The sequence below is a fragment of the Brassica napus genome, chromosome A3 (genome assembly GCF_020379485.1).
Source record: "Brassica napus cultivar Da-Ae chromosome A3, Da-Ae, whole genome shotgun sequence".
Lineage (NCBI taxonomy): Eukaryota > Viridiplantae > Streptophyta > Magnoliopsida > Brassicales > Brassicaceae > Brassica > Brassica napus.
This window is the reverse complement of record NC_063436.1, coordinates 14,629,684-14,642,139: the sequence shown is the minus strand read 5'-3', so window position 1 is coordinate 14,642,139 and position 12,456 is coordinate 14,629,684. Positions and strand designations below refer to the sequence as shown.

At 32.7% G+C, this 12,456-nt stretch overlaps 2 protein-coding genes across 2 annotated transcripts; both read left to right on the top strand.

Annotated features, from left to right (window-relative positions):
* Positions 1-1,551: 1,551 nt before the first annotated feature.
* LOC106438627 lies at positions 1,552-4,944 on the top strand. The gene is made up of 5 exons (XM_013879865.3): positions 1,552-1,895; positions 2,055-3,525; positions 3,600-3,660; positions 4,224-4,447; positions 4,539-4,944. The coding sequence occupies exons 2-5, from the start codon at positions 2,093-2,095 to the stop codon at positions 4,594-4,596; spliced, it is 1,776 nt and encodes a 591-aa protein (XP_013735319.2). The 5' UTR covers positions 1,552-1,895; positions 2,055-2,092; the 3' UTR covers positions 4,597-4,944.
* A 3,752-nt stretch (positions 4,945-8,696) lies between these two features.
* LOC106438628 (UDP-glycosyltransferase 72B1-like) lies at positions 8,697-10,402 on the top strand. The gene has a single exon (XM_013879866.3). It carries the CDS (start codon positions 8,784-8,786, stop codon positions 10,218-10,220), a length of 1,437 nt encoding a protein of 478 aa, XP_013735320.2. The 5' UTR covers positions 8,697-8,783; the 3' UTR covers positions 10,221-10,402.
* The last annotated feature ends 2,054 nt before the right edge of the window (positions 10,403-12,456 follow it).

The following is a 12,456-nucleotide window of genomic DNA, read 5'->3' as shown; positions in this document are numbered from 1 at the left end:
TTTAGGTAGTGTGTGAAAAGTGGATGTATGAACAACGCATAAGAATCAAATAACGAAAGCCTTATGTTATTATTCTATTTCTGTGGTACACATCAACAAAGTTCGCCAGCTGATACCCACTACTCTTAATTGTCCAGTTAGTATAACCATGCAATGATTTCCTTTTAGCATCTCCTATTTTCTTAAGCCCGTATAGTGGGCTTGTTATAGACCCAGACAGATGGGCCACTATAACGTAATGAATTTATTCCCATTAACTCTTTTTCTTGTTCTGTTTTTTTTCCACGAATTTTCTTTTTGTAATAATTATTACAAATTCAAAAAATTGTTTGTCAATAGTCAACGTATATGGAGTATATCAATTTGCATATAATATATGTGCACATTTGTCAAATGTTTCGATATAGGTGTATATGTATATATCAAGTCCACTTTGATCTTAAATTGATCGTACAGCCGTACAGGAGGAGAAGACCACTTTACAGTTGCTAAATTTTGTCGAGACGACTAAAATAGTCGGAAAGGCGACCTTCACTATGCGTCTATGCGTCGATGCGATTATTATTTTTTCTCCTGGCTATCATTTCTACTATTACATGAATAGATGGTGGTCCAAATTTTTTAAATTTTATAGAGATAGAATTACTCAAAGTCAAACGTTTGCTGTTATCATAAGATTTTTTTTTGACAAAGCGATTATCTGGTTGTTGACAATACAAATCAAAGAAAGATAACATTCAGGCTTCATTTTGGAACATATATTAATCATGGAAGCATTACTTGACAGTTGACATATTACAAAACTTTTGTAACGTATATAAAAAGATTCATAAAATGAAACCTTGTGTGCTAATATTAATAGATTAATTGTGTACCAGGATGTAAAGTATCGTAGTTTTTGTGCCTATAAAAATTTTGAAATCCCCACGATTATTAAACAAAAAATATGAAACCTTGTGTGCTAATAGTCACGAACATAAGGTAAAAACACTATATGGTTATTTATTAAACTTCAAATTCTTTTATCAGAACTAAGCGGCCAAGATATACTACATTTAACTGATTTTTATAAAATAAATCATGTTGAAATTAGTATAGGGCTGTGTGATATGTATATAGTAGTAATTTTGAAAATGAAAACGGTAAATATATACGGATAATTTTTAGAGTTTTTATTCTAGTAATTGAATATCCTTTTGTAGTTCACTTATTTGGAAAAATGTCATTAATAAAATTGTAATACTATTATTTACCTGTCGGTAAACAGTCATATTCACCAGGTCTCCTTATCGCTAGGGTCAACGAGACTAAGTCCGCTCAACATTCAGTCAGATTGTCCTTTCACACGCTTACGTACATAAGTACGCGCCTTGAAAGACTGAAAGTAATTTACTCAAATTAAAAAAAAAAGTTTACTCTTTATTAAAATCACAAAACTATCAAAGTTTGATTTTCGCTTCATCGCTTCCTTTTTCTTTCATCCATAATTTTTCAAGTCTTATATATCATCAACTATGCTCTTGAAGTCTTAATCTTTGCCTTACTCGAGAAAAGTAAACGATTTTTCAAATGTATTGTTTATTTTGGACATAATAAATAAAAAAAACATTTACAGCTCAGGTTTGGTAGTAAAGTAAGCAGACATTTATTAGAATCCCAAGAAAGAGACGATTCATCCCTTTTTTATACAACTTCGAGAAGGAAGGAAGAAGAGCCCTTTTGACTTTCACTTCTTCTGAAATATTCAAAGAAAAAAAAAAGAGAGAGAGCCTTTTGAAAATTAGTTGAGGATTAAAAAAGAGCTTTGGTGTTTTTATTGATTCTCGTTTGCATTTATTTCAATCATCAAAACCCGTCTCCTCACCTAACTAACTGCAGCAACGCCATCCTTCAAGGTTCGTTCCCTTTCTCTCTTTGATTCTTCGTTTTGTGTACTGATAAAAACAAAATCAATCATCATCTCAAAAGTTCATATTTTTCATTCGATTCTGAGATTACATGTTGTGTTGTGTTCGAATTCTATCTAAAGTCGAAGACTTTCTTTTGAATTGCAGTTAAAGCTATCGCCTTTCGATTATAATCGGAGAAGCTGATGAGGTCACGAGGTGACCAAGTAGATGTTCGATCAGATGCTGGCTCGTCAAAAGAAACAACAAATTCACGACATGGGTCTCAGAGATCCGGCAAAAGCCAAGACCTTGTTGAACCAAACAGCAACCCAATTGAGTACACAGAGCGAGAACGAGCTGAGCTTCTTAGAAGGTTAGACTCAATCAAAGACCATCTCCTTCGTGGTGGTGTTGGTGGTGCAGTTAACGAGAATCAGCAGTTACTCAGACCAGTTCATGTCCGTGCTCCTAGTCATAGTCCTGCACCTTCTTATTACCACCACCACCAACGTCCTTATCCTTACCCTCCTCAACCTCAAGGCTATCATCATCATCAAGACCCTTTTAGAAGACCACCTTCATTTCAAGGCTACCCTGGAGGTCAATATGCTGATGTAGTTGACCCGCATTCGTACTTTCCAGCTACTCCTAGTAGATACGGTGACATGATGCCTCCTTACAGCCCTGTTTCTTCTCACCAGAGACTCTACACTACACCTGTTCACACCTACCACAACAGTCTTAGTTTCCCTTCTTCCATGAGCTCTCCTGGTCCTCGCGGTGGTGGTTACGCTAGGTGGCCTAGTGATCTTGACTCTGAGATGGGCGGTGGTGGTGCTTTCCCTCGTGGGTATGTTAAGAAAGCTGTTTCGGAGAGTGATGATGCTCGTCGTTGCCATCCTCTTGCTGGTGGTGCTCCTTTTATTGCTTGTCGTAGTTGCTTTGAGTTGTTGTACTTGCCTAAGAAGAAGCTTCTGGCTCAGGAGAGGCTGCATAAGCTTCAATGTGGTGCTTGCTCTGAGGTTATTAGTTTCACAGTCGTCGATAAGAAACTTGTTTTCTCTTCTGGTAATGAAGGAACCACAGCGAACACAGTTGTGGTTGAAGAACCTGTACAAGAAGTAAAGAATCAAGGGGACACCATCAGGTCTGAATCTCAACGCTCAGATGATGAAGAGAGATCGAGTGTCTCTAGTGAACAACAACAGAAAGAGGTCAAGTCTGTTCGTAGACGAGCTAAAGACTCAAAAGCTTCAGAACCTGCTGCTCCTCCTCCTGAGAGTGCAAGTCTTCTTGAACTTTTTGAGCATTCTAATGTAAACAGAGCTGCACTCGCTTATGGGATGGCAGAGTTGGGTTATATCAAGCCAGATAAGCAAGAAGTTTTCATGAAACAAGACTCGGTAAAGCCTGAATCAATAGTAGCTACAGAGACTGAGGTTTCTTACAACGGATACACTAACACAACCGAGATTTCTGAGGATTCAAACGGAAGAGAAGACAAGAACAGAACAAGAAATCCAAACGAAGATGGAGGAAAGTCAATAGAAGTTTGGGTCAATGGACATCTTATACCAGAAGATCTAGTTAGCAGTGCTGAGAAACTAGCTGGACCAATCCAAGCTGGAAAGTATTGGTAATAAACCATGAACTTCAACCTTCTCTTGTTTACTTGTTTTGTTTGGTTCCTAACTTATGTCTCTGATTCAGGTATGACTACAGAGCTGGTTTCTGGGGTGTAATGGGCAAACCTTGTCTCGGTATAATACCTGTAAGTCCCTTGACATTCTTCTCTCAGTTTGATTACGGTAACTTGGGCGTTCGAATTCACTTTGGTTGATGGGAATTTTCAAATTTTCGGTACTATCCTCATGAGTCCCATTCGGGTTTTACTAACTATTGGTGTCTTCGGTTCGGTTTGGTGTCTTCGGTTCGGTTCGGATCAGGTTATAACCAGTGTCTGGAATCCTAAAAATCTGAAAAGAAAATTTACAAAATTGACCCAAAATACTCAAAATATATATAACTTAATCAAGAATCTAATTAAAAACTACCTAAACTAATAAATACTCAACATAAGAAATAAAAAAAAACTACAAAAATCTTTACAATACTCTAAAATATAAGTCACCTTAACATATATAAAAAGGTTAACATATTTCAGTTTGCTTCGGGTTATACCTGAACTCAAAAGTACATAGCTCTTAAGTCCCCTTCAGATATCTTTTGGGATCAGCTTTCGTTTTTTCCGGTTTGGATTAAGTTTGGGTCTTTGGCTTGGGGTAAAAACGTGCATCATCAAACTGATGAAGAACCTACTTGTTGTTGTTGCAGCCATTTATTGAGGAGTTTAGCCATCCAATGCCAGATAGTTGCGCTGCAGGAAACACAGAAGTGTATGTGAATGGAAGAGAGCTTCACAAGAGAGACTTGGAGTTACTAGTGGGTCGTGGTCTTCCTCGTGACAAGAACCGTTCTTACATCCTTGATATCACAGGAAGAATCCTTGATGGAGACTCAGGGGAAGAACTTAAAAGCCTTGGCAGATTAGCCCCAACGTAAGCAAGTTACACAAGATACATACAGTCTATTAGGTTAGGTTCTGAGACATTTGTTGAAAATGATTTTAATAATTACTTGTGAAAACAGGATTCAGAAGACGAAGCATGGATTTGGTATGAGAGTTCCAAGGTCATTAGCTTCATGATAAGTGAAACAACACAACCAAATGATACTGATAATGCGGTTTCAGTCTTCATGTCATTTGTTTGGTTTTTATAAATGTAAAGTGTGCTTTTTTTACTCACTACATCGGTTAGAATTTGAGTTTATCTTTTTAAATGGGTTAGAATTTGATTCTTTTTTTTTCTTATTATTTTCTTTTGTCAGTATCCTGGATGGGTTGGGGTGTTATGATTGTAAATGAACCGGGTTATGCCGGTACAAGGTTTGTAATGTTTCTTCTTCTTCCAAGCAGACAAAACCGGTTTGTGATTATTGGTCGTAAGTCGTAACTGGTTATAGATTTTGTGGAATGAAATAGTTTGCCTACCAACTTTATGTCTTTAGTTAATGTACCATATCTTGTGTTGTGTCTAATGAACTTCTAAGCTCTAACTACACAACGTTTGTTTTTCACGTTTCGATGATGTGAAGAACCAAATCCTAACTTTTAAAGTGTCATTTGGATAAGAGTCGTTTTGCACGTGAAGCAGGTTTATACTACGTGACAACAAACTGTAGACCCATGGGCCCAATAACAATAAACAAGATAGATAAAATTGTTTTTGATGGACTTCGTGGTCCATTCGTTCATTTTCCATGTATTAATATTTCTTACCAAAATATATAGAGACGTGAATGAAAAAAACAGGGGAGACAAAAAATGAGCTGCAGTCCAAAACTATCAAATATCAAACAAAATCGAAGCTACCGTTTTAGATTTCGATTGATGATATGTTCAATTAAAGTTGAATTAATCAAATATATAATTTGATATAATTTGTAATAAAATTATAATAGCAGAAACTGTAAATTTATTTAGTAAGTTTATTAAAAAAATATGAATTATCATATTTTAAAATTATTTGTCGTTAAGTTTTTAATGTATAAATTACAGTATCTATTATCTTAAAATATTATAAAAATCAACAGTAATAAAATTAATATAAATTATAAAATTAAATATATAAATTAAAATTAAAAAATACTTATGTATATATTCTAACAAAAGATACCTATATAGTTATGTAGAATTTTATGTTTATACACTTTTAGTTACCAAATAGCATTACCAATTAAAAGTATATGAATAGTTTTGTTTAAATAATTCAAATGGAAAAAATAAATAGCTTATAAACATTTCTGACTAACTAATAAATATCTATATTTTTCCGAAAATGCTTTATTAACTAAGAGAAACTAAACGGTAGACATGGATGTGTCAAAAAAAATTGTTAGAAACAGAACTGTAGAATAACTAATAGAAAACCAAAACTCAACTTCTAATACATGCAATATTATTTGATGTTGAATTAATATTTGAGTTATTAATTTTACTAAAAGAATAATTCAAAATTTTAACTCATGTTGAACATATTAATTATAACTCAACCATTGACTTAAAAAATTAAAAACTAATTCACGATTGGTAATATTTTTAAGTTGTATTTCTAGTTTAAACTTGATTATTTATAATTCATGTCACCAATCAAAAATCTAAAATTTCTACAAATATTTAAACAATTTACATTTTTTTGTAACTATACAATTTACATTTTGAACTAAGGTTTTCAATTTAACCGGAGGAGAAAGAAAGAAATTACATTTATCAATTATAATTCTTAATAATAAAATAAGAAACAATTATTCAAGCTAAACTAAACAGATAATTACTACGATAGTCTCACAATTCGTACACACAAAACCTCATTGAACCCCAAGGTATCAAATATGTATTGCTTGCTAAGTTCCAAATTTCATGAAAAGGTTGATAGTGTTGTAACGAAGGGCAGTGGAGATTAAACCAAATATGAGATAAAAGGCGTCCCGACCAAAAGCAACGCATGTGCTTCACATAAACGAATCAAAAAAATAATCTCTACTTTTTCCTAAAATTTTAATAAATAAAATTTCCTAATATTTTATATCTCGATAAATTTTTGAACAATTCACATATTTTTATCCAAACGTTTTCAAAATCTTAATTCATGGCCCTTTGAAAAAGCTTAATTCATACTTAGAAAAATTTATAGCTTTAACCCTACATTTTAATTATTACAAAAATAAATTCATTTATTTTATTATTATTTTATACTCATTAATATTTTAGTATCTATATTTTTACCACTTTAAAATATTTTACAAGTAACTTTATTAGCAAATTATTTATTAATAACTGTATTTAAATGTTTTAAATAACTTCTATCTCAGATATAAAATAAAATTTTGATTTTTTCTTTAACAAAAAGTTTTTAATCTTGTTTGTAATGAAGAAAAAGACCAAAATTTTAAAACAGTGATTCTTTACTTGTTGACAAAAATATTTTAAAAATTAAAATAAGTAAATAAGCTTATGTTTTATAATTTATAATTTTATTTTAGTTCTAAAATGTAGAATTTCAGAAATAATATTTAGTTATATAAATTGTGAAGCGTGGGTGGACAAAATTTCTATACCTGTATGTAGATTTAAAAGTACATTAGCATTTATTTTAAGAAAAATAGAATACGAGATTGTTAACTCCTAAGTTTCCAATCAACCTAGTTATATGTCCATCTTCTTTATGTGATTATAATTTTAGCCTGGCAATTAGCAATGATATTCATCTTAATTTATTCACAAAGCAGAAACAAATGTTCACTCCACCTCTTTTAAACCGTTAAAAAGAGTGAATTATAATCTTGTGTCTCCTCGGAAATTTGTATTTGTGGCTTTAGCTACTTTTCAAATTCATTAAGGTAAGACAATGTAATTATGTTAACATGTGATTCCTTCCAAATTGCTGAGTTGACTTATAAGCACCCCAGAAGGTTTGCATGGCATGTTCTCCTTTTAATTCCACCACACATGCCGAGTAAGAGGAAGAAGGGTTTCACCACCATGTTCCATATTTCTTATTTTTTAATTACAACATAAGCTAAGCTGTACATAGAAGAGCCTCAAATTAAGGGTTACGTAATAAGTGTACGCATGGCACAAACTGTTCCATTAATTTGGAAGAGGTAGGAGCAGAAGAACGTTCAAATTTTTTTTTGGATTTGATGGGCTTTAACTAATGTTAATAGATTCTCACAATAAGGTTTTGAGAAATTTGATCAAACTATTAAAAAGCCTTCACATTTTTTAAAGTTGATGTCAGAAAAAGTTGATGTATCGATAGCTTGCGGGACACCACTCGCTTTTTGTATATTATGGGATCTGAGATTATTACCTTTTTCACTCAAACATATGCTAAAGTCTAATCTATTGGTGAATGATTGTATATGCCTTTTTATCGTCGCCATGATGTCCCATAAATATTTGACGAAGTGTTAAAATGGAGCGAAGGATATCACTGCAACAGCATTACGTTTGCATGTCATCACATCTCATACGTGAGCCCAAGACATTTGACACGCTCACATATTTTTACCTACAATCACAAAAGGATGCCCCGCTCCAATATTTTTTTTTTTTTTTTTTTTTTGAAACACTGCCCCGCTCCAATAATTGAAGATATAATGTTACATCATAATGAATTTGAGTCGCGTAAATCACCCCATTTTAAAATATCACTTTGCAATTTTTTTACCTACATTATGAAAAATTCTCATAACTAAAAGGTTTTTTTATACATATGCCAAGAAAATAAATATGTATGAAAAAAAAATATGTATGAAAATTTACAGGAATATACTGAATGAAAAGAATTAAGAAAAATGAATGCAAAAGAATAGAATAATGTAGGTTATTCCATTCCATCTCATTCATGGTACTTTTTAATCATGAATGTTAAAAACTATGTTCTATCTTTTTTTATATTCCACGTAAATCATTAAAATATAATTTATTTTATTCTACTTAAATAGTAGTTATTTTTAGAATTTACGTAAATAAATCATTCTATATAATTTTCCTCCACAAATTACTAATCCAGTTGTACGTACTCTCGGTTCATGAATAGTTTATAGTATATCATGGCTAAAACAAAATGGACTAACATTTAACAAACGCTAAATAAATCAATAAATATATATATACTATATACACTACAAAATATAATGTCACCCTGTTAATATGATACACACGAACTCTCTATATAAAGTCACCACACAATACCTCAACATTTACAAAAAAAAAAGAAAAACGTTAAGCAATCACAAACTTTCAAAAGAAAAAAAAAGTTTGCATCAATGGAGGAATCAAAAGCACCTCACGTCGCCATCCTTCCGAGTCCTGGAATGGGTCACCTCATCCCACTCGCCCAGTTCGCTAAACGACTCGTTCACCGCCACGCCTTCTCCGTAACCTTTCTCGTCATCGGCGAAGGTCCACCGTCAAAATCTCAAAGAACTGTACTAAACTCTCTCCCGTCGTCCATCTCCTCCGTCTTTCTCCCTCCCGCCGACCTCACCGACCTTCCACCCACCACTCGCATCGAAACTCGTATCTCCCTCACCGTGAGTCGTTCGAACCCGGAGCTCCGGCGAGTCTTTGACTCGTTCTCGGCGGAAGGTCGTTTGCCAACGGTGCTCTGCGTCGACCTGTTCGGTACGGATGCTTTCGACGTCGCCGTGGAGTTCCACGTGTCGCCGTACATTTTCTTCCCATCAACGGCCAACGTCTTGTCGTTCTTTCTCCATCTTCCTAAACTTGACGAAACGATGTCGTGTGAGTTTAGTGAGTTAACCGAACCGGTTCAGCTCCCTGGATGTGTACCGTTCGCTGGAAAAGATGCTCCTGACCCGGCTAGAGATCGGAAACATGACGTGTACAAATGTCTTCTCCACAACGCCAAGAGGTACAAAGAAGCCGAAGGGATTCTTGTTAATACCTTTCTCGAGCTAGAGCCAAATGCTATAAAGGCCTTGCAAGAACCGGGTCTTGACAAACCACCAGTTTATCCTATTGGACCGTTGGTTAAGCAAGAGAGTGGAAACGGGATAGAGGAGTCCGAATGTTTGAAGTGGTTGGACAAACAACCGCTTGGTTCGGTTTTGTATGTTTCATTTGGGAGTGGTGGTGTACTAACGCTTGAGCAGCTCAATGAGCTTGCTCTTGGTCTTGAAGACAGCAAGCAACGGTTTCTTTGGGTCATACGGAGCCCAAGTCAAACAGCAAATGCTTCGTTTTTTAGATCGCATAGTGAAGCCGACCCACTGACATTTTTGCCGCATGGTTTCTTGGAACGGACTAAAGATAGAGGCTTTATGATCCCTTCATGGGCTCCACAAGCCCAAATTTTAGCTCATCCGTCTACCGGAGGGTTTTTGAGTCATTGTGGATGGAACTCGACTCTGGAAAGTATAGTAAGCGGTGTTCCACTTATTGCTTGGCCATTGTACGCTGAGCAGAAGATGAACGCTGTTTTGTTGGCCGAAGATATTCATGTTGCGCTTAGGGCTCATGCGGGGGAGGAAGGGATGGTGAGAAGAGAAGAGGTAGCTAGAGTGGTTAAGGGATTAATGGAAGGTGAAGAAGGTAAAGGTGTGAGGAATAAGATGAAGGAAATGAAGGAAGGAGCTAGTAGGGTGCTGAGTAATGATGGGTCTTCTACAAAGGCACTTAGTCTTGTGGCATTGAAGTGGAAAGACCACCAAAAAGGGTTAGAGCAAAATGGCAAGCACTGAATATGCATGTATGTGTCTCATACAATTATTTGTACAATCAAAAGTATCAAACGATGTGATATGTGCAATTGTGTTTGTGTATGAAGTAACTATAATTGTAATGCTTTTATTTGCTTCTTTTGTGTCATCAACTTTTATTTGAAATTGATATTGGGTCTCAGTTTATTGATGACTAAGTTTTAGATGTATGGTGCAATTAAGGCTCACTTAAAGAAGATGTTGCTCTCTTAATACTCATTTCTTTTCAAAGTAGTTGATGTTTTAGAGAAAATATATATATTTCAAATTAGGTTATGTTTTAATTTTTAATGTAAAATTTATTATTTATTATGTCTGGACATTTGGATTTTATAACATATTTTATTTGTAAATAATTAATAACATTTTGATTATAAATAATATTCTATTAGTCTCTATGAAGAAATTTAATATTTTGAATGGACGGTAGTATTTGAGAAAAACTATCATTTATAAAATTTTGTGGGAGTTTTGAATTTTTCGTAAGCGTTTTAATTGAAATTTGAAGAGTGTGGTTAAGTGATTAACTAAAAACTTTTGGTTCACCAGCGTAATCGTGATTTGTGCCAAATGGTTCGAAGTGTTTCTTTAAATACAGTACAAAATATAGCAAGAAATGAATAATTTAGCTTATTAAATTACTGTTTGTTCAGTTGTGAACAATTGTTTCAATCTCATCATTTTTTTTTGATAATCTTAGTGATTAATCACCAAAAACCAAAAGATCTATAGAAATCCGAATTTTTTTTTATACTTAAGATGTTTATGGGTGACCAAAAAAAATCAAACTCATGGTAGAAGTTCCAGCTAAAACCCTTTTACCACTAGAAATCAATTATTTGTACAGTTGTGAACACTTGTTTTAGTCTCATCATTCATCATTCAGTTATCGATTTGATTTGTACTATTTGTTTCCGTATTGATTTAAAACGTTTTAGTGTAAATGACGAAAATCAATAATGGATGAAGAAGAAAATAAGTGTGTGGGTATTTGACAATAGGTGAACTAATTTTTTGGGATAATTTGAAAATATCTTATTTGTGATTTGAAATTTGAAAAATACACTCTTTATTTTTTGGAAATTGGACTTTATTATATGTAATAATACATTTTATCCTTGTTTTAATTAGTAATTTTTATAATCATACTATAAATTCAGGAATTATATAACTAAAATTAAACTTTAAAAAGATTATTATCTGTGTTTGTGGTAAATAAACATTTTTCATGTTATTGATTCTTGGTGTCCTTACGGCATTGAAGGATGAACGGGTTGAACTTGAATCATACACATTTTATAGAGGTTCTAACCAACTTTCTCCACTTTTCCATTTTCACGTACAACAGAACTTCTATAAATTAATAACATTGAAACTTTAAAATTTTATTAATTTATTAATTTACAAAAGTTTATTTATTTAGATTTTTTATTTTAAAATATTTTTATTTTAAAATAAAAAAATATTTGATTTTATTGTATATACTTTAATTGTTATTTTTTAATTTTGACATTTATATTACCTTTATTATATTATATGGTGTATATGATCTATATTGCATAAAAGTTAAATGTGGTTTTAGATATAATATACTAAATCTCATCAAAAATATATTAAGTGTTAAAAAAATATAAAGATAATATTTTGTGAATATAAAACAAACAATATAATAAGAAGTTCTTACTTATATAAAATATGTATACATATAGATAATTAATTTATAATTTTAATGGGATCATATATTTACATCGAATGTTCTAAAAAATTATTATCTTATTATTTTATCAATTTACATCAAATTTTAAACCGACCCAAATTGGAACTAGCAGAATTTATTAATTTATAAAGTATTAATTTATAGATGTTTTATTGTACTCGCATGGAGAAGATGTCTCCACCTTCCTCTTGTATTTGTTTCTATATAAATCAATGAAAAGCCAAAAGAGGCAAGAATTATTGCGCAAAAGTTTGTGTGTTTATGTTTCTCTACAACTTTTTTTAAAGCTGTGATTGAGCCATTGAGGAGGTCACACTTATCATTTTGTTTGGCAAGGAACGTGTTTAAAAGATTCTCTTTTAAACGCATATAATTCTAAAGTTAATTGTGTTTATTAAAAAAAAGTTAGATGCTAAAATAATTATTAACATTTCAATTGGATAATTGGGTAATTTGACTTATGAATAAAGTGTAGTTCTCCAAAAACTTATATGATGATAT